This window comes from Rhinatrema bivittatum, chromosome 4 (genome assembly GCF_901001135.1).
Source record: "Rhinatrema bivittatum chromosome 4, aRhiBiv1.1, whole genome shotgun sequence".
Taxonomy (NCBI): domain Eukaryota; kingdom Metazoa; phylum Chordata; class Amphibia; order Gymnophiona; family Rhinatrematidae; genus Rhinatrema; species Rhinatrema bivittatum.
The window spans coordinates 19,325,193-19,347,468 of record NC_042618.1 but is presented as its reverse complement, the minus strand read 5'-3'; the positions used below and the strand labels follow the sequence as shown (position 1 = coordinate 19,347,468).

Below are 22,276 nucleotides of genomic sequence, written 5' to 3'. Positions count from 1 at the left end.
TAAGTTGATTACAATATCCCAGGGTTTGTTGCCTCTGCAAGGCCCTAAAGCTCTGTGCGCTCTCTCAATGTTAATGACCGGCTCCTCCAAAGCTGTGCTGTCAGTGGGGTCTCATTTAATATTCAGTATAAACTGAGAAAGTTCAGTGGCTACCACAGTGCAGTCCTAAAAATCCGGTGATTTAGGGATTCCCCCCCCCCCCCCCCCCCCGAATGTGGAGATTAGACTTTCTGGACTGGTTTTCAAGGTCCTCAATTTTGTCCACTAGTGGTTTCCATCTCCGTTGTCGTAGTTTTCTGTTGCCCCCACAAAGCGAGCAGAGTCGCCGCATGGACCTTGACCCTAGAGTCCGTATCGTCCACCCTATGTCTGAGGGAGGCAAGGTCGTCCTTCATCTCCGAGTTCAGATCTCAATGGAAAGTCAGCGAGATCAGGTTGAAGTTCAGATGGAGTTGGTGAAGCTGGTGTTGCGTCCTCCATAACTTGCTCGTTTTGGGCTTCCAGCCTAGTAGCGAGCAGTGCCTCGTCTCCGGCTGCGATGTCCGCCGGTAATTTGCTATAGGCAAATTGCTTGAGGTCCGTTGCTTTTTTCCTAGTCGCCATCCGGATATAGTCGCAAAAATCTCCAGGTATGCAGCCTAAAAGAGAAGCTTAGTCACAGTATAAAAGGGCAAGTTCATGGTGGGAGAAGTGGAGCTCTCAAATCATGCGGCCATTCCTCAGCATGGCGGAACAGCACCCCTGGAACCCTTTTTACCTCCTCTGTGAGGCGGGAGAACGCCAAAGGATCCCTCCTATGACAGCTAGTGACCTGGATTCCCTTTTGCTGGGGAGATTCTGGGGCTTATATGATCACATGTTCTTTGCTCTTGTGGGGGCTGTGCCCGATGATAGCACAGCCTTTGGGCACAACAAAAGCAAACAGCCGAAAATTTCCCATAAGAGGTAACAAGCAAAGAGAAGAATGGGATAAATAATCACAATAAATATAAGGTTCTGCAGGAGTTTCTTAGTATATGCAAAGAATAAAGAGCTTAGGGTGTCAGCAAGTCTATGTGCCCTATGTTAAACAGGCTATCTGGTCTTATCACTCATTCACCCTATAGACTCAGAATGCCACGTGCTCGTGGTATTTTTTTTAAGCAAATAAAAAAGGAAATCAAATCTCCAAGCGTCCCAAACAAAATTAGTGTAGAGCCCAAAGCCTGACAATGGCGGTAGTTTCACAAAAAGCACATCTTTAGGAGCTAGTTGATAAGAGCTTAAACCAATTTTGGAGCCATATGCTGCTGTCTTTTTAAAGCTTTCAAGATAGATGTGACGGTCTCGTAGAAATTTAAAAAAACACTCACACACTCACACTCAGTTGTGCAGAAGGCCCCTGGGAGTAGACAGTTATGCCAAATTGTTGAAAAACCTACCTCTTTAAAATTTGCAGTAGCGAAGAAACAAAGAAGCATCATGAAGCATATGGGGTTCAGGAGACTTTTTGGGTTACATCAATCATTCTGAGGCAGAGATTCATTTGACATTCATAATTAATTCTGGTGATCATTGCAGGAGAGTTAAGTATATACAGCTCTGCCAAATTAGTGAACACATTTATTCCAAAATAATGAACAAAGGACGGGGGGTAACTTAAAGCGGAATACAGAATAGATGCCTAATTGAGAATGCAAATATCAGACCTTGGAGTTGTTGCTTTTTAGCTTTGGTTGAGACTATATTTCTGTTAAGTTGGAATGTTGAAATAATTGCTAATTTTAACATGATTTTTGTCCTTTTTAGCTAATTTAACTGGACATGCGGAGAAGGTGGGAATTGAAAACTTTGAACTTTTGAAAGTTCTTGGAACAGGAGGTAAGATTTGTTTGGTTTTTTTTTTTTTTTTCCAGTTTTCTTAAAAGGGCAAGCAAGATAAGTGAGTCATACAACAACTGGATGACATCATTGACTGCACTGACACACAAGATATTTCTCAAAAAGCTAAGGAAAAGCCTAGAAATGTTTTCTAGCCATGTGTGGGACTTGCTGTTTAGCCACTTTTGCATGGGTCCTCCTCAGACGTTTTGTTTGTGGCACATGTCTGATATTCTGTCATGAGTAACAACATCTTATTGGGGCCATCTTAGTTGACCCATTTTTTTCTCTCTTAGGTAATAGCTTCTTAGTTTTTTGGGGGGAGGGGAGAAAGTGGGGGTTGGCACTTAGTCAGATTTTTTCTTTTCAATATACTATTGACCTTTAGTTTTCTTATTTAAAATTATTTGAACCTGTACCATCCATAGTTCGGGGTGGGTAACAGTATAACATAAATAAAAAAGCAGTGACAATATAGGACAGAGAACATCAATAAAATTTATAAAAATTCTGCAAGTTTCTTCAAGTTTAACATTTCTCATTCTTATTTGTTACTCTATGAGGCTCTGATTAAATGGTGTCAATTGGCCTGATTTTCTGTTAAAAAGTTTGACTTTAATTTTGCTGCAGTTTTCTGAAGAACTAGTGGTTTCAAGAGATGGCTACACTGCAATTACAAGTTGTCTTTTATGGATCTTTACCTTGTTGCTTAAGCATGGATTAGGATGTCCCGACTTATGACTTCTGTAAAGAGATATCTACCAGGGTAGTTGAGCAATTAAGACTATCTGTTGGACATCTTTTGAAAGGACATCACAGCCTGACTTTCCTGTGTTCCTACTGAAGGCATTGGTATTAAAGGATCAGTGGCTGCATCACCAACTGGTGATGCTTCGACATTGAGAGAGCATCAGTTTTCCTTGGAGTAAGGATCCAGGAAGAAACACAGGATGAGGAAACTTTCCCAGTCATTCAGGGCCTGAGAAGAGTTTCTTAGCATTGAGTTTGGGATTGAAGAGCAACAATGCTGAGCATTAGGTGGAGCCATTGAAGCACAGATGTGGCTTTCTTCTGGTACTAGAGACTGAAAGTAGGGAGATAGCGGTGGCTGCCATCCACCCTCCTAAACAGTTGGATCCGGAGGTGAGCTTAGCCTCCCAGAAAGACTAAAGCTCAGTAGTACAAGAGCCATCAGTTCATCTCCTCTGGTTATTTCGGAGGACTTATCCTTTCCTACTGCAGCCCCTCCAGTTTTGACCTCTGCAATCTTTGAGGAGGAGTTGGACAAGAGGGTCCCTAAGGCTCTTGACACTTTTTTTTTTATTATTATTTATAATTTTTCAAATTATAACATTTACATCAAATGATATAACCATAAATACAGATTTCCAAAGCAAATACACCATACTTTAAAGAAAAATACATCTGATCTAGCCCACATCTAGGGGAGCAAGGAGGATAAGATTTGAGTGCATGTCAATTTACTTAACACATCCTACTTCCTTGTCCTACTGAGAAGTCAGAGTTTTATCCCTAATAAAATGCTGTAGTTGTGAAGGGTCAAGAAAAATAAACTTATTTGTTTCATACGTAATTTGACGCTTACATGGAAATTTAAAAAAGTAAGTAGCACCTATATCCAGAGCTGCCTGTTTTAAAGATAGAAATTGTTTCCGCCTTGCTTGAGTTACATGAGATACGTCCGGGAAAATCTGAATCTTTTGCCCGCAGAAATCAAAATTTTTTATTTTGAAAATATTTATTAAAAAATAAATCCTTATCTTTTTTTTAATAGGAAGGTAACAAGCAAGGTAGCTCGGGATGCTATATTATCCAATGAATCTTCAAGAAAAGTTGATACACCTGGACTCCCTAGTGTTTCTACACCCCCTTCAACTGCCTGAGTCGTTTTCCTTTGAGGCAAATAATACATTTTAGAAATAGTTGGGATGCTCTGAATTTCATAGGAAAGAATTTCGACTACATACTTCTTAAACAATTCATTCTCTGACAATCTAGATTTTGGAAAATTTAATAAATGCAAATTATGAGATCTCATTTCATTCTCTATTAATTCCATTCTAGTATGTAGTACTAAATTATCTTTTATGAAGGATACATTGGTTGCTTGTATATTTTTAACCATAGGGTTAAATTTTTGCCATAGCCAATTCAATTTTTTCAGTCCTATTATCTAATTCTACTAATTTCTCCCTTGTTTCTACTGAAAACGTCTGAACTTTAGTAGCCGTCCCCGAGAACTTTTTATCTAAACTCATCATCAACCTCCACAAATCCAACATTGAAACATTTTCAGGTTCAGGTACATTTTCTTCTACTATACTATCAAAAACAAGGACCATTGGACATGGACATGGACATGGAACTATGATATTTCTAGCTATGGCCTCGCTTCCCATATTATTTAATCCTATTTGTATATTTCTCCCAGAGTTACCAGCCACACCTGATGTGGTGTGGTCTATTATATCAGAACTTTTGGAGTAGCCGCTTGAATGTGTTTAAATTAAACAACAGATTTGTATATTACTCTGGAAATACGTGGACTGTTTAATACTGTCTGCTCTCTACTCGTGTCTGTGAACTATATTCTCTTGGGACATAATATTAATAGTGCCAGCCAAAGAACCTTCCACAATAGGATTCAAAGAGGAATGTTGTAAGGACTTGGGGGCCAAAGGGGCTCCTGTATAAAGAGCCCCTTCCATTATTCCCCCTGCAGTAGACTCCCGCACTCTAACTATGTGGGAGTCCGTTGGTCCTAATCTCTTTGACAATGAAGAGGTAGGTGATGAGGTATAATTTTTAGACTTTCGTTTCCTACCCATATTATTTTCTTAGGCACGCGGCTTTGGCTGTGCGCCGGCGGCTGCGCGCCGCAGGACGCTGTTCTTTATAGTCCCGCGGAGCGCCTCCCGCTGACTTCACTTCCGGGTCCTGGCAGTGTAAAGCAACAACTTAATTTTTCGCAGCCCTCCTCCGAAGTCGGACATCGGCTCCCCTGCCTCCCGGAGGCGCAGATGGATGCCTGCACGGGCGAAAGCGGCCCCTGTGCGTGCAATTGGGCCGCTCAAGACGTGATGTCACATGCCGTGACACCAAACGTCGTGATGTCACGCCTTGAGCGGCCCAATTGCACGCACAGGGACCGCTTTCGCCCGTGCAGGCATCCATCTGCGCCTCCGGGAGGCAGGGGAGCTGATGTCCGTCTTTAGAGGAGGGCTGCGAAAAAGTAAGTCGTTGCTTTACACTGCCAGTCCTGTCTCCCCTCCTCCTGAAGCAAGGCTGCTTTTCGCGCCTTGCTCCGGGAGGAGGGGAGAGAGGACTGGCAATCTCGAGCGGCTGCGAAAAAAAAAAGTTAGTCGTTGCTTTACACATGGGACTGTGAGGAGGGAGGAGGCCTTAGCTGCTGGGGGGAGCAGGGAATTGAAGTGGTGAAGACGAGAGTCTCCCAAAAGAAAACAGGCAAAGTGCTGGAAGAAAGTGGAGGGAGGGGAAGAAAAAATACTGGAAAGCTTCGAAGCATGTCAGGTCAATCCAGTAAAGTAAAGTAAAGCAGCCTTGCTTCGGGAGGAGGGGAGAGAGGACTGGCAATCCCGACCGTCCACTTCATTGCTACTTTTTTTTTTTTTTCGCTTTTTAGATTTTTTTCCGCTTTCATTGCTTTGGGAGGAGGGAGGAGAGGACTGGGGCTGCCCCGGAGACCAGCTTCCATTGACGCGGCCAGGGCAGGTGAGCCGGGGCTGGGGGAAAGTTTGCCGCCTACCCTTACCCCTGCCTCTAACACAGGGGTAAGGGTAGGCGGTAAGTTAGCAGGTTAAATGCGCGGCAAAACGGCAGGGTAAAAAAGCGATAGTCGGGGTGCACGTTACTGGATGGTAGGGAATAGCTAATTCGATCGTTTACATCTAACATACATGCCGCGTGCGGAAGGGGTTACCCGGGTATTTAAGGACGCGGTTAGAGTAGGTTAAAGGGGATTGTGGATCGCAGGAAGGACTAACGCGGCCGGAAAGTGAGTAGAAAGCGGGTTAGGAGCGGGGTAAACGCGGCCGCACTTTACTGGATTAATCTGTAGGTTAGGCTCCACTCTGAGGCTTTTTCGTTGTGTGCCGTGTGGTAGGCCTCAACAGCGTTTTGCGCACCTTCCTTCTATAGGCTGCTCTCTACAGGTTTGTTGGTTCAGTGTGTGCATATAGCTGTGTGTCCGGGTTGTGCATCCAGTTTTTGGATGCTTAATCGAGCCTCATTTTGTGCATCCAAGATAAGCAGCGCCTTTAGTGGCCGCACGCTTACCTAGGCACACAAGTTGAGCGTTGCTGTGTGCTTATATTTTTTTCAGTACCTATCCTAGGGACATGTAAGTTTTAGACGCCTAGGTATTGGGATGCATAGGTGTGGGACACCTGATTTTTTTTATTTTTTTTTAATCAGCTGGATGCATGTCTTTGGTCGCAGCTCAGCGCACTGTGGTGCAGATTTTTAATCTTACGCGCGTGGGGTACATTTGTGCGTGCTACCTGGCGCACACAAATGTACACCCGATTTTATAACATGCGTGCGCTGCCGCACGCATGTTATAAAATCCGGGGTCAGTGCACACTTGTGCACCTTGCGTGCGCCAAGCCCTAGGGGAGGCCAGATGGCTTTCCCCGTTCCCTCCGCTCCCCCCCCCCCCCACCTTCCCCTCCCTTCTCCCCCTACCTTTAGTGTAGGAGTTACGCCTGCCGGCCGGCTGCCTGCACACCAACCCCCAGCACAGCCGCTGTGCCGGAGGACTTGGGACCGCCCCTGGCCCGCCCCTTTTTCAAAGCCCCAGGACATATGCACGTCCCGGAGCTTGCGTGCGCCGCCGAGCCTATGCAAAATAGGCTCGGCGTGCGCAGAGGTAGGTTTTAAAGGTGTAACCCTTTGAAAATCTACCCCTGTATGCCTAATGGTGCCGATACCTAAGAAACCTAAATCGTGTTTGGGCATCTTTTTTTTTTTTTTGTGTGAGTTTTTTGCATGGGCTTTGGAGTAATGGTATTTAAAATGGCTGAGTTAAAAAAACAAAACAAAAACTGTTTAGCACACTTTTTTTTTTTTTTTAATTCCTAGTCTATTTGCATGTTAGCATCCTGCAGTGACCACTTACTTAACAAATGCATTAAATAAAACCCAAGCTAAAATTTAATTCCAATTTTAACACTGCTTTTATTATATCGAACCCTTAGAGCTGAAAACACTTACTGCTTTAAAGGTATTTAATCCTTCGTTAAAAAAGAAAGTAATATTAATTCAGATAGACAACCAAGTAGCAATTTTCTGTAATCCAGCAAACCAGGACGAACAGGCTTTTTCAGTCTTTCGTCAAGAGACCTGTGAGATAGGGAAATGGGCAGTTTCCAAGATGTATGCGACAGCTATCTTTCTTACTGGAAATCAAAACCAGATAGTGGACATGCTAAGTCCCTATATAGCACGAGAAATGTTATAACTTTAGGATGATCTCTGCGACACTATTGAACAACAAAGTTTCCACCCACTGCTCAAGAAGAACAGCAAGGAATAGTCTAACAATGGATGCTATTCCAATTTCTATGGACTCATGGACTTTCTATGCATTTGCCCCTACCCCCTCCCGCCCCATTTTCACTTATAGCCTGTAGGAGTATCTGGTGTGGATAACCTTACAGTAGATTATCAGATTTAACCAGTAACCTTATGATACAAGTTCATTATTATTAGGCCACAGATAAGGACACTTTTGTGAGGTAGTAAGTTAATTTTATTAGCAACATAAGTGACAAGGTTTAAAACAATATAACTTCTTTGCTTTGTTTTTGGTTTAGTTGTTACAGTTTTACAGCGTAAGGCCATGTAGTAAAAGATAAGCGTGAATGAAAGTGTTCCCTCTAAGCCCAGCTTTGCTCTTAGGAATTTACACAATGCCAATTTAAATAACCTAACTAAAAAGTAATTAAGCCAGTGTTCTCACCCTCCAAGGTACTGCACAAGTCAAGGTTCACTCCTGCATCAGGACGCTGTCTTGACACTATGGATAATCCAGCAAAGCCCCTTATAAATGGATGACAGAACCCAAAAGTCTCAAGGATGTTTCCAAGAAATTTGATGGCAGAAACAGGATAAGATTTACTAATTGGCCAAAAGTCTTTCAAGGGAACAATTAGCAAAACAGTTGCTTCTATGCTATGAAGCAACTGTATTGAGTATGACATCCAGTCTTAGCTTGCGGGTTCACTGCAGCAATTGAAGTTCTGTTAACAAAGTTCTCTTGGCAGAGCTTTGGGGAATCCATGGATAAAAGCCTTAGCAAAGGCTCTTTCGGGTAATGTCCATTTAGAAAATGTCCATAGTTATCTGGGTAACTCAGAGTCCTCTTTCTCCAAGTTGAACCTCATTGAATATTCAGCTCTATAGGCTCCAATGTTGATCTGGAATCGATATTGCTACCAACTATAGACACAGGATATTGGGATGCAAATGATGATGTATGAGTCCCAATCCATAAGAATATTCCCTGACGGCTAATGAAGTTCGGAGAGTTCATTAGCAAAACAGATGCTAGAACAATACCCATTTCATAGCTGGTCTCGGGCTGGATACAAAGTTTTTACCAAGGCCATATACTTATTTTTTTGTTTGTTTGTTTGTAAGATTTTATATACTGCAAATTGGGCAGTAACCTGACCGGCTAAGCGGTTTACAATAACTTATATTTCTGGTCCAAGGTTCTCCTCTCATTTGGGAGGTGATGACAACTCTCTGATATGGAGAAACAAACAGTCTTTTCTCCTCTGTATGAATCATAATCTCATACAAAATTGCCAAAATATCACATGGCTGCAGACTCCATGATTGTGTGTGTTAGGCCTGCACTTTTATTCAGTCTTCGTGCATAGCAATAGATCTCAAGTTCATGATGTACATCCTGTTTAGGGTCACTGGCGTTTACCCTACAAGCCAAAACAATTTTTAAAACGTTATAAGACCAAGGAGAGTTGCGTGGCTGCGGCTATGTGGGAAGACTTGCACATACTCAGAAAATCTTGAATTTTCTGAGTTCTGAGAGAGTTTTTCGGTATCGACGCCATCGGATGATGTCACCCACTTGTGTGGCTATTTTGCCTGCTGTCTATGGAGCACACTCATTACAAGCAATCAAATTTGCTATATCTTGGGGCCAGCTCAGGGTTAGCATTGCATACTGCCATGCCATTTAGAGGGACCTGGGTTCAGTTCCTGGCTCAAGTCTTCTTGAGATCGGTTGGAGCTGGAGATACTACAGAGGTGACACCTAGCACTCAGATTTGGGGCCCACAATTACAGGGTTCCCAAAGGAACTCTGCTGCATGGCCCTCAGCTGAAGACTTTCCCTGCAGTGACTGGACTAAAATAAGTTGAGAAAAGAGATCAAATAGGACACAAAATCCCCAGCTAGTTGTGAATGAAGATTCATGGTGCCGGATCCTAATTCTTGTTCCAATTGAGCTAAAAGTATAAAGGAGCAGACGGAAACTGCCGGGTCACACATTGCTAATATCTTAAGATAAGGGCAGAGGAGAGAGAATGAGCAGGAAATATTAGTGCAGCATAGTCGGTGTTCACAGTACCTCACCCCAGTCCGGCTAACTTGGCCAGCGTTCAAGTGACATCTGCTGGTTGTCTTGAGAGCATTTGTGCCAGGTTCTGGAGAGGGAATAACAATGAGTGAAAACCCCCAAATAGCTACGAAAGAAGGCTTATGGCATCCTAGCCCCAGTTGGAACAGGTTACTATAAAAATAAAATGTAGAGGAGAAAGTGTGTCGAACTATTATGTGTACGGAAATCTCTAACTTGTTTTCTTGTCAAACAGCATAATTCCAGTGTCCGTGCCAAATAGGTAAAGGGACTTCTTCTTTTTTTTTTTTAAATAAAGAACAATGTGTTCCTCAGAAGCCCTTGTAAATCTACCTAATTCTCTAGTAAAGATGTTAAATACTTTCTGTAATGCAAATATTTTTTATGCTTGAAATACAAATCTCTAACTTTACTTTCAAGCTCTCAGCCTATAATTAAGGCTGCATTGTTTGTTTTATTTTTATCACGTCTTGTGAAATAACTCACATTTTTTCCCAGGAGTCTAGGAGATGGGTTGGAACAACAATCACTTTCAGTAATTTTGAGCTTTGAACCATGAGGAAACTTTGGATAATGCCTTGAGAGGACTTAACTGTTTGTGAATCACTCTTTTTTTTTTTTTTTTCTTTAAAAAGGAAACCTTAACCTTGTTCAAGGTTCCTGACTTGTCAGTACTATTTTATGGTCTGTTGCTATTGCTTGGTCTTTTGCGATTTCTCTCCCTATTCTCTTACAAGCGATCTATTTAAGGGCTGCTCTTATAAGCAAAGTAATTCACTTTTGTGTGGGCAGATTTTACTGCTCTTTTTGGGTGAGTGTAAGGCACTCGGCATTGCCTTGTGCCTCTTATCCCCCCAATCCAAAAAGATAAACCCAAAAGGTGAATATGTCTGGGTACTCACCTAATTTCAAATTCACTGTATAACAATGATCAGAGCTCCAAAGTTTAGCTGTCTTATTATTCCCTACGATATGTTATAAGTCAATCCAAAGATTTAAAGTATGACCTTCATACACTGAGATGCTGACTTCACTCTTTGTTTTGAGTGTAAAATGGTATTGGGGAGACTGCGTCCCAACATTATAATCATTAGTCATACAGAGATACCCATTTTGTCAATTTTTTTTTTTTTAAGAAAAATATTTTTATATGGAAATAAAAATCACTTATCTTATCCCCAGGACCATTTTGCTCTTAAACAAAGAGAAGTCAGGGTCTCAGTATATGAAGGTTATACTTTGAATTTTTTGGATTGACTTATAACAAATCATACGGAATAAGACAGATTGTGTAGCCTTGTTTTATACTCCCAATGTATACAGTCAAATCTGTTTTACCACTTTCCGGTTGTAGCTTATTGCTTATATGAAATGTCCTTGCTAAAACAAGATATTTGTGTTCTGTGTAACAATTGCTGTTCTATGCTACTTCAGATGTTTTAGTCATAATACAGGGTGGCCCATGGAAAAGTAGCTTGCCTCCAATACCAGTGCCACGCAGGCAGGCTACTTTTCCATGGGCCACCCTGTACATCACTCTGTCAGTCTGCCATTTCTAAGTGCATCTTCTATCTTGTGCATTAGATGCGCATCATTTCTTCTTGCCTTCTTTCCACAGCCTATGGGAAAGTGTTTCTGGTGAGGAAAATTAGTGGCCACGATGCTGGAAAGCTGTATGCAATGAAGGTGTTGAAGAAAGCTACTATAGTTCAAAAAGCCAAGACTGCAGAGCACACAAGGACAGAACGACAAGTGCTAGAACACATCAGACAGTCGCCTTTTTTGGTTACTTTGCATTATGCTTTCCAGACAGATACAAAACTCCATCTTATTTTAGGTAAGTCTTGTTCAAACTTTCTATAAATGTTTCTTCTGACGTGCTATGTTCTGTAACTTTATACATTTTTTGCAGGAGGTGCTGGAGAGTGTGTTGTGTTAATGCCAATTTCCATCTGTTGCCAGGAAAATTCCCTATGTATATTCTGTAGCATCAGAAACATAGATGCATGTCAGCTGTGGGCATTCATATTCATATATGTGTATTTTCCCTCGGCTCTACAACGTAAAACGTGCATAAGTGGATTAGCAATGGAAAGTTATGCACATGGATGGAAATTGGCAAGGATGTAACACACATACTCCATTTATCAAACGCATTCTACCTCCTCTTCTTTCACACACAGTCACGCTCCTGCCCCGACCCCTCACACAAGAGAACATTCTCTATTTCACAAAAACATAAATGAGTGTCTGTCACCAGTACACACACGCAAACAAGTTTATCTCAACTTCATACACAAGTCTCCCTCTCACATAAAAAAAACAATCCGCAACCTTGCATCTCTGACATGCACACGCACAAGCAAAGGCCCACTCTTCCTCATATACAGCCTCTCCATTTTCACCTTCATGCATGCGCACACACAGAGTCTCTCTCTTCCTCATATACCCATACACAGTCTCTCCTTGTCACTCAACATTGTCACTTGCATTTTGGAAACCCGTGCTGTATGCAGGGAGAGATTTAGGATTTTGCTGCCCATCGGCAGTTTTGGTGCTTTCGTCCCCCCTCTCCTGTAAGGGTCTATTACAGGGTAACAGAGGGCTGTTCTCTGCTGAATGAGATTCAGTAGAGCTGGAAGGCAGCAAATCTTTGCCAGCCTGCTACCTCTAGGCATAGGCATAATGGGTACCTTTTAACAAATCCAAGGCTGGCTGTATACAAAACACATTTTGGAAATTTTGTGCACTCCATGGAATATGCTTTAGAGTTCAGGTGGTTTATGTGATGGCAAGTTAAAGAGTAACGCATAGAACCTGATACATGGTTTTTATTTTGAGACAGAGGTTATAGATTTGGCACCGATGTATTTGACATGCTGTTTGTTAGGTTTGTTTAACTGGTGTGTATGATCATGAATGTTTTATTTTGGAAACCGCACAGAGCTTTGAATGTGTGGTATAAAAACTTTAAAATAAATAAATAATGACATTTCGTTGTCATAGTGAGAGACCCAAGGAGGCCATTTTTAGCACTATATCATGTTTTTTTGTCTGCTAACCAAATAGGATATGATAAAACTTGATTAAAATATATTTGAGATGTTTTTATTTATCTACCAATTTACAAATATTATGAGAATGTATTGTACACTGTGGGGCGGATTTTCAGAGCCCTGCTCGCGTAAATCCGCCCAAAACCGGGCGGATTTACGCGAGCAGGGCCCTGCGCGCCGGGAAGCCTATTTTACATAGGCCTCCCGGCGCGCGCAGAGCCCCGGGACTCGCGTACGTCCCGGGGTTCTCGGAGGGGGGCGTGTCGGGGGGCGGGGCCCCGTCGTCGCGGCGTTCCGGGGGCGTGTCGGCAGCGTTTTGGGGGCGGGTACGGGGGCGTGGCTACGGCCCGGGGGCGTGGCCGCGCCCTCCGTACCCGCCCCCAGGTCGCGGCCCGGCGCGCAGCAGGCCCGCTGGCGCGCGGGGGATTTACGTCTCCCTCCGGGAGGCGTAAATCCCCCGACAAAGGTAAGGGGGGGGGTGTAGACAGGGCCGGGCGGGTGGGTTAGGTAGGGGAAGGGAGGGGAAGGTGAGGGGAGGGCAAAGGAAAGTTCCCTCCAAGGCCGCTCCGATTTCGGAGCGGCCTTGGAGGGAACGGGGGGAGGCAGCGCGGCTCGGCGCGCGCAGGCTATAAAAATCGATAGCCTTGCGCGCGCCGATCCAGGATTTTAGTGGATACGCGCGGCTCCGCGCGTATCTACTAAAATCCAGCGTACTTTTGCTTGAGTCTGATGCGCAAGCAAAAGTAGGCTGATCGCGCTTCTTTTAAAATCTACCCCTGTGTAAGCAGTAAATTGGGAGGGAAGGTGGGTTTTAGCTGTGGTGGTGGCATGAAAGGCAAGAGGACAGCAGGCCAACACTCAGCCTGTGCCTCCTTATAAGGCTTCATGCCACCCAGCTTGCCCCCTCTCCTCCCCCTAGAATTTGAACTGGTCAGTGGTCCTCCTAAATGTCCAATATGAGCAGGGGTCCCGGCTTGTTTGGGGGTGGGGAGAATTCTGTCCACCCAGCAATGTTTGCTTTGGAGGAGGCAGAGGCAGCGACACCCCTGTTGATGTGTGGCAGGGCTCCCCGTGTACCTTCCGCATGGGCTTGTAGAAATGGCCAATCATGGCAAGGAATGCCTCTACCAGAAAATAGGTGGCACAGCAGTTAGTGCACCCCCCTCTCTCCAATACAGGTGTATGGATGCCTAATTTATTTATTTATTTTATTTATTTAAATTCTTTTAATATACCGATGCTCAAGACAAGTCTTATCGTACCGGTTTACAGTATAACCAGGGGAAACCATTTAACTAAATGAAAGAAAGTTACAATGAACAGGGAGTACAGTTAAGGATATTTAAGAGAGAGAGAAAAAGTTTAACATAACGTTCCTAAAAGTAATGCAGGAGAGTAACAAGCAAACAATTGATTATAATAGAGAGCTAATTTAACAATTACTATAAAATAAGTATTTCGAACAACACAGTTCTTTTACATACTTTTAATTACATGCATTGTCTGTGTATCCAGCTATGGTGCCGGTTTTTTGCTAACTTAGTTTCTCAATTGACAAGCAGGGCTGAAATAGCCATGACATGTGGATGACATCATTCATCTGTGCCAAACGGATCAATCTCTAGCTCAGTAAAACTTTATTACTGAGCATGTGGGAATTTCTGCATGGGTGCTGCCTTGTGAGTCCCTAAGACTTTTTTGTCTGAGCTTCTCTTCAGATATGTATCCTGTCTTTTTTTCACTACTTTAAAAGTTTCTTCTCAAATGCACTTTGAGTTGCCTTGCCTCAGCAAACCCTCAGCAGCACTTCCCAGTACTACACAATAAAAAAGTCTCTCTCTCTTAGAAGACCTCCTCCAGTGGCTTCAAGGACTCGTGTGTAGCTGCAAGATGTCCATTGCAGACAGCTGCAATATCTATTATAGATGCCTTGGATCGGACCACAACTCAGCCAATCGCAATTGTCATCAAGGTCCTAGAAAAACGGAGCCTGGAAGATGGAAGAACTTTGTAAATTGGTGAAGAGTTGGAGTCATTCCTCCTCCCAGAGCGGGACATTTTCCAGCTTCTGCCCACCAAGTCAAGCGGGAGCTCCTTGAGTAAAGCTTTTCCAACTGTGGCACTGGATTCTAGATATGCTATAGTTCAGGTCCAGCAAGATGCAAGGAAACTTAGACCTAAAGTATAAAATACAAAAATACGCAGCGTTTGAAATAGTGCGACTACCCCATCAATTAGTTGTAGTAGAATTTGGCTCTAAGAGCAAAGAAAATGAGGATATACTTGAATACTGTGCCAGAGAAGGATCCGCAGTTACTGGATAATTTCAGCAAAAAGATTTCAAAGCTACATGCTTTATGCACAGATCTTCACACGCCAGTGCTGTATGGTTCAATACTTAAATGATTGTATACAAAAACTCAAATCATTTCTTCTACCTGGTGATGGCAGATTTGCATATCCTCAGACACTCTTAGATGTGGAAGAGTGTATATACCATTTTATTCGATTCGTCTGAGGTATTCGATCCACAGTACATACCTTGCCAGCATTTATTGGACCTTGGTTGAGAGCCAGTAGTCTGTGATTATGCCCATGACAAATATGTAGATGTCTCCTATTTGGGTGATCGTCTTTTCAGAGAAGAACTCGGGGAAACAGTTGCTGAAATAAAGGAACAGCATTTTGCGGTTAAGTCCCTATCTATGGGACAGGAACAGCAGTCTTCTGCAAGGCATACTTAATATGCTTTTTAAAAGACCATATTTCCAGATACACCCTTTCCAGCAATTCTAACAATGCTGGCTGCTACCTCTACTTCAGTCACAGTAACAACTGACTCGCATTCGACAGCATGAGTGCCATCAACCAAAAACAACACAAGTCAAGCCAAATCCTGGACCAAGTTTTTGACTACCTTTCAAATCTAGGAAAAACCCTTTCTGGTAGGAGGGGAGAAACCAGCACTATCTGGAAGAGTGGTACAAGATCACCAAACATCATTGGGTTCTCAGTTGTGGAGTCTGGATACCACTTGTGTTTCTTCTGGCTTCCCACACTTCGTCGTTGCTTAGCCTTTAAATCAGATCAGTCTTACTCCATGCAGCTCCACCTGGAAGTGGAGTCACGCCTTAAACAGCAGGCAATAGAATCTGTTCCTTCCTGTCACCATGGACAGGATTCTACTCCTGCTTCTTCATTATCCCCAAGAAATCTGAGCGAGTAAGACCCATCCCGGATTTAAGAAACCTGAACAAGCATGTACTCTGGGAGAAATTCAAAATGAATTCCCTCCACACAATTCTCCTCTTCCTCTAGAAGGGATAGTGGATGTGCACCTTGGATCTGAAGGATTATTTTGCTCATATTCTCATCCATTCCTCCCATTGGCATTATCTGCGTTTTATGGTGGACTCTTCCCACTATCAGTACAAAGTGCTCCCCTTCAGCCTTCTGGTAGCACTGAGGGTATTTGCCAAGTACATGGCTGTAGTAGCAGTGCATCTGCTGCATTAGGGCATCTAAATCTTTCCCTTCCTGGACAACTGGCATGTGACAACGAACTCTGAGGACGATGTGCTAACTTCCCAGCAAAAGTTGATACAACTGCTGATTCCTAGTGAATTTCAAGAAATCAACTCCAGTTCCCACCCAAAAAATCAAATTCATTGGAGTGTGGAGAGATTCTCTACAGAATAGAGCTTTGCATCTGTCAGACAGGGCACATACTCTCGGATCCCTTGTGTGCAAACTGTTGACTACGGATCAGTCAATGGCTAGAGAAGTTCTAGTTGTTCTGGGTCACATGGTGGCAGCGGTGATGCAAAATTTTTTAACTAATCCACCTTCACATACAGTTCCGGCAGTGGGGTCTGTGCTCCCAGTGGGACCAGCTCACTTAACCCTTGACAACCAAAGTGAGAATTTTACAGCGAATGAAATATGATCTACACTGGTGACTAGATCCCTACACTCTTCAGAAGGGATCTCTACTCCCTCTACATCCTCGTCAAGTTACAGTGGTAACGGATGCCTCCACAAAAGGCTAGGCTGCCCATATGGGATCCTTTCAAACTTAAGGAACATGGTCATTCATAGACTATTTCAAATCAACTTCCTAGAGTTGAGAGCAAACAGATATGTTCAAATAACATTCACTCGCTTCCTCCAGGAGACGAGCATCTCATTCAAACCAATAACCAGGTAGCTATGTTCTGTGTGAGCAAGCAGGGTGACACAAAGTCATGGACTCTTTGTTGTGAGGAGATAAAGATGTGGGAATAGGCATGTAAACATCAAGCTATCTTGTAAATGATGTACCTTCCATGGATCTCAACATTTATTATTTTTATTTTATTTAAATTCTTTTAATATACCGATGCTCAAGACCAGGTCTTATCGTACTGGTTTACAATAAACTAGGGGGAACCAGTTAACAGAGCAAACAAAAGTTACATTATAACAGGGAATGTGGAACTAGGCTGTTAGAGAAAAAGATAAGTTAAACAAATTCTAACTGGAGAGAAGGGCAAAAAGCAGGAGAGGGTGCTTACAGGATAAGAATTATGTACAAATTTACATAGTGTATATGAATTAAGCAAGTTAATTGGACAACATGTTAGTAGATTGTTGCAGAAGAGTTTTCGGACCACACAATCTGTACAGCAGTCTGTGGCCAACAAACTATTCAGTTGATGGGGATTTCCAGCAATCAATCTAGATTTATCAGAGCAAAACAGAAAACTGGAGAAGTTTTTGCTCCATTCTTTCTAGTGAGTTCAGATCAGCTCAGAATACTTTTCTGCTTGATTGAAATATATTAGTTGCCGAACCCATTCATAGAATCAAATAAAACAGATTAGATAATATTATAAATAAGATGCTTACTGCAGAATGCTGTGATGGTGAGGAAGCTAAACCTAACCCCAATCAGAATAAGCTTTTTTTAAACAGGAAGGTTTTTAACAAGCTTCTAAACATTTTTAAATAATTGCAGAGCCTATGTTCCATAGGGAACATGTACTAGAGAATGCAGATTCCCTGGTAAGGCACAGGCAAGCAATTTTTAAAGATGGTATATGAAGGAGGCCTTGTTGAGAAGATCTTAACTGACATGAAGGTTGATACAATTTCAATAGAGCATTAAGTCATGGACAGGATCTCAAAGAGTTTGAACACAGCCCGATTTTTATATTCCGTGTGTTGTCACAGAGGTAACCAGTGTAACTGTATAAAGATTGGAGTAACATGTTCAAAACGCTTGTGGCTGAATAGTAGAATCAGGGAGACCTAAGTAAAGCCCATTGCAATAGTCAACAAGAGGAAAAATAGAAGCCTGCACAACAGTGTGAAACTCAGGGGCATGTAGCAGATGTTTTAAATCAGAAAGGATTCTAAGTTTTTTAGAAGCCAGTCCTGACTACTGACTTAGTGTGTTTGAAATGTAAGATGTGGATCAAGCAAAACACCCAAACTTTTGATGCTTTGATTGATATTCAAAGTAGAGCTATCAAGTGATGGAAAAATAATAAAGCATGGAATGCACTTTTTGAATAAGAAGAAATTCAGTTTTATTGGTGTTAAGTGCTAATTTGTTCCGATGAAGTCATAGTTTTATGGTGCTAATGCAGATTTGAATATGCTCAACAGTATCGTGCTAGGTGGGATGGAGACGTATGAAGAACTGAATGCCATCTGCATAGATTTTATAACCATCACATAAAGTAGATAAAAATGTACAGATGGGGGGCAAGGGAAATGTTGAAAAACATGGAGGATAAGGTAGAACCCTGAAGGACACCAGTCTTGAGGAAAGACCATTGAGAAATTTGATTTCTAATTTTAAATTGTTGAGAATGATCGTTCAAGAACGAGGAGAACCAAGCTAGAACGATCCCTCCTGCACCACATGCCTGTAGGCAATGGAGAAGATTGGAGTGGTCAGAAGTATCAACGGTGGATGAGATGTCTAGGGATACAAGGATGTAACTATGTCCACTGTCTAAACCCCGTTTAAACATATCAGTCATGGAGAACAATAACAGTTTAGTGCTAAGATAATGCCTGAAACCAAATTGATGAGGATCCAGGATTTCCTTGTCCTCAGATTCAGAAAGCTGTTTCAACACTATTGATTCCAGTAATTTAGCCAGAAAGGGCAATGAGGAAATTGGTATGTAGTTATTTACATCTGACATCCAAATTAGATTTTTTTTTTAACAAGGGACGAACGGCTTTCTTTAAGGAAGCAGGAACATATATTCCTGTTCAAGAGACAGATTGATAATAGAAGTGAGATGAGAAGAAATTTGCTTTAAAAAGAGCAATAGAACAGTTGCTTTCAGGAGAGGCAACATTGTTCATGGAAGACGAATCATGCTTAACTTCAAATTGAGATGTAGAAGAAAAAGTGGACCAGCATGGTGTAACATCTAAATCAGCATTAAATGCGGAATTTCTAGAAAAACTAACGTGAGTTGTTAAATAGAATGGTACAATAAGAGCTTAAAGAGTGGGTCCATCTATTCCTCATAGCTCTAGCATGGCTCAGATAAGTTTAGTTCACTTATCTAGTACCGTTATCCAGCAGTCCTCAGATCTCATTCAAGTCATATTGATCTTAATGAACTCAAGAAAAGGGAAGCCTATTTCATCCAACCCTTCCCTCTCTCAGCTTGACATGTTCATTACTTACTGAATTTTGTATTATCCTTACTCAAGTAAATTGAAGAAATAATAGTGTCTGCATAGAAACTATCCACTGGAAAGACTTCGGGTTTAAATTGATAAGATTTATCCACATGATGTCAACACAGTACTGTGGATCCATTCGCATGCAACCCCCAAAATTACTGACCTATTGGTTCTCTTTCTACTTCAGGACTAGGCACCTCATCAGTAAGAGTACATCTCCAAGGATTATCCTCAATTTGGGTATAGTAAGCTGCTATCTCCACTCATCCGTTAGTTTCCAGTTAGTTTCCAAGTTTGTGAAAGGATTATGGCACACTAAATCGCCAGTTGTGAAACCACCTGTTCCATGGGACTTAAACTTGGCTCTGGCACAACTGATAAAGCCACCATTTAAACTACTGGAGTCTGGTTCTCTAAGTTTTTTTTTTTGTTTTTTTTTTTAATATGGAAAGTAATATCCCTTGTGGTAGTAACATTGCTAGAAGAGTCAGTGAACTTCAGGTTTAATTCGTTATCCGTCTTATTTGCAATTCTTCCACAAGAGGGTGGCTCTCTGCACCTACCTAAAATTTGTACCAAAAGTAGTACCAGCTGTCCATATCAATTGAGCCATTTTCTTGGCTATGTTATCTATCTTATATTTTGCTATTTCCAGAATTGGCCAATGCAGATCACAGAGATCCATATATAATAAAATAATTTAAAACAAGCAACACAAAATCAACAAGAAATAAAATATAAATATAAATGAACATGCACAAAATTACATCCGGCATCTTAGACCGACGCTACTGCATCATGATACATTCACTCACACCCTAACTGGAAAAGGCCTGAGTAAATAAAAAAGCTTTAACTCTTTTTAAACATATGAAGTTGCCATACTGGGTCAGATCGAGGGTTCATCATGCCCAGCATCCTATTTCCAACAGTGGCCAATCCAGGCTACCAGATACCTGGCAAGTACTCAAACACTAAGCAGATCTTATGCTACTAATGCCAGTAATAGCAGTGGCTATTCCCTAAGTCAACTTGATTAATAGCAGTTAATGGACTTCTCTGAGGAGAAATTATCCAAACCTTTTTTAAACCCAGCTACACTAACTGACCTAACCATATCCTCTGGCAACAAATTGCAGAGTTTAATTGTGCATTGTGTGAAAGAATTTTCTCTGATTAGCTATAAATGTGCTACTTGCTAACTTCATGGAGTGCCCCATAATCCTTCTATTATCCGAAAGAGTAAATACCAATTCATATCTACTCGTTCTAGTCCTCTGATTTTATAGACAAGCATTTCCGGACACCAATTAATTTCAACATCTCGCCATCAATACATAAATATCAACCACTTCAAAGTTTCTCATTTGTAATTATCGTTAGCCATTGTTAACCTGTCCTTTTTTCTCTCCTCGCCCAGTTCTTTCCACCCTTGTTATATGTAACTGCTTTCTTCCGCACTATAGCTCCAGTTTGAAGTTTATTATGCACCCCTGTTTCACTGTGAACCAGCATGATGTGACAGTTGTCATGAATGCCGGTATATAAAAAACTTAAATAAATAAATAAAATAGAACTCTGTCATGTCCCCCCTATGCCTTCTCCTCTCCAAGCTGAACAGCCTCATTAGCCTTTCCTCATAGGGGAGCTATTCCATCCCCTTTATCATTTTGGTCGCTCTTCTCTGTACCTTCTCCAGTGCAGCTATATCATTTCTGAGATGCGGCGACCAGAATTGTACATAGTACTCAAGGTGTGGTCTTACCATGGTGTGATACAGAGGCATTATGACATTTTCCATTTTATTCACCATTCCCTTCCTAATAATTCCTAATACTGTTTGCTTTTTTGAGTCCCGCAGCACACTGAGTCGACTATTTCAGTATTGTCCACTATGACGCCTAGATCTTTTTCCTGGGTAGTAGCTCCTTATATGGAACCTAACATCGTGTAACTACTGCATGGGTTTTTTTTTTCCCCTATATGCATCACCTTGCACTTGTCCACATAAATTTCATCTGCCATTTGGATGCACAGTCTTCCAGTCTCACAAGGTCCTCCTGCAATTTATCACAATCTGCTTGTGATTTAACTACTCTGAATAATTTTATGTCACCTGCAAATTTGATTACCTCATTTGTCATATTCCTTTCCAGATTATTTATAAATATATTGAAAAGCACTATTTATTTATTTGTTTATTTATCGAGTTGTATATACCGTCGTTCGGTTTTGCCGTCACAACGGTTTACAAGTTTCGATGGATGATAAGTGTTAAGTTAGAGGCATTGTAATACAGTTTCAAGTTTGTTAGTAAGGTTAAATATGCGATTTCACATAGTTGCAAGCTGTTACATGGAAGAAGATAAGTATAAAGGTTAATACAGTTGAGAGGAATGGACATTTAGCGGTCCAGTGACATGGTATATAGTGAGGGAGGGAGTGGATATGTCATTGGGTGTTTTGGTAGGCTTTGAACATCCAGGTTTTCAGATCCTTCTTGAAGGTTTTTAAGTTTGGTTGTGTTCCTAGATCAGTTGGAACTAGTCTAAGTACAGATCCCTGAGGCACTCCACTGTTTATTCTCTTCCACTGAGAAAATTGACTATTTAATCCTACTGTTTCCTCTATTTTAACCAGTTTGAAATCCACAAAAGGACTTTGCCTCCTATCCCATTACTTTTTAGTTTTTTTTTTTAGAAGCCTCTCATGAGGGACTTCGTCAAATGTTTCTGAAAATCCAAACACTACATCTACCGGTTCACCTTTATCCACGTTTGTTAACCCCTTCAAAAAAAATGAAGCAGATTTGTGAGGCAAGACTTCCCTTGAGTAAATCCATGCTGGCTGTGTTCCATTAAACCATGTTTTTCGATATGATCTGTGATTTTGATCTTTAGAATAGTTACCACTATTTTCCCTGGCACTGAAGTCAGGCTCATTGCTCTATAGTTTCCCGGATCCCACCTGGCCACCCTCCAGTCTTCAGGTGCAATGGATGATTTTAATGATTGGTTACAA

General features: G+C 41.8%; 1 protein-coding gene across 1 annotated transcript in view; it reads left to right on the top strand.

Annotated features, from left to right (window-relative positions):
• The window catches only part of RPS6KA5 (ribosomal protein S6 kinase A5), a 277,526-nt gene that overhangs the window by 32,525 nt on the left and 222,725 nt on the right, over positions 1-22,276 (top strand). The window contains exons 2-3 of the mRNA XM_029597788.1: positions 1,789-1,860; positions 11,125-11,343. Coding sequence (XP_029453648.1) covers positions 1,789-1,860; positions 11,125-11,343 — 291 coding nt within the window. The remainder of the gene's footprint in view (positions 1-1,788; positions 1,861-11,124; positions 11,344-22,276) is intronic.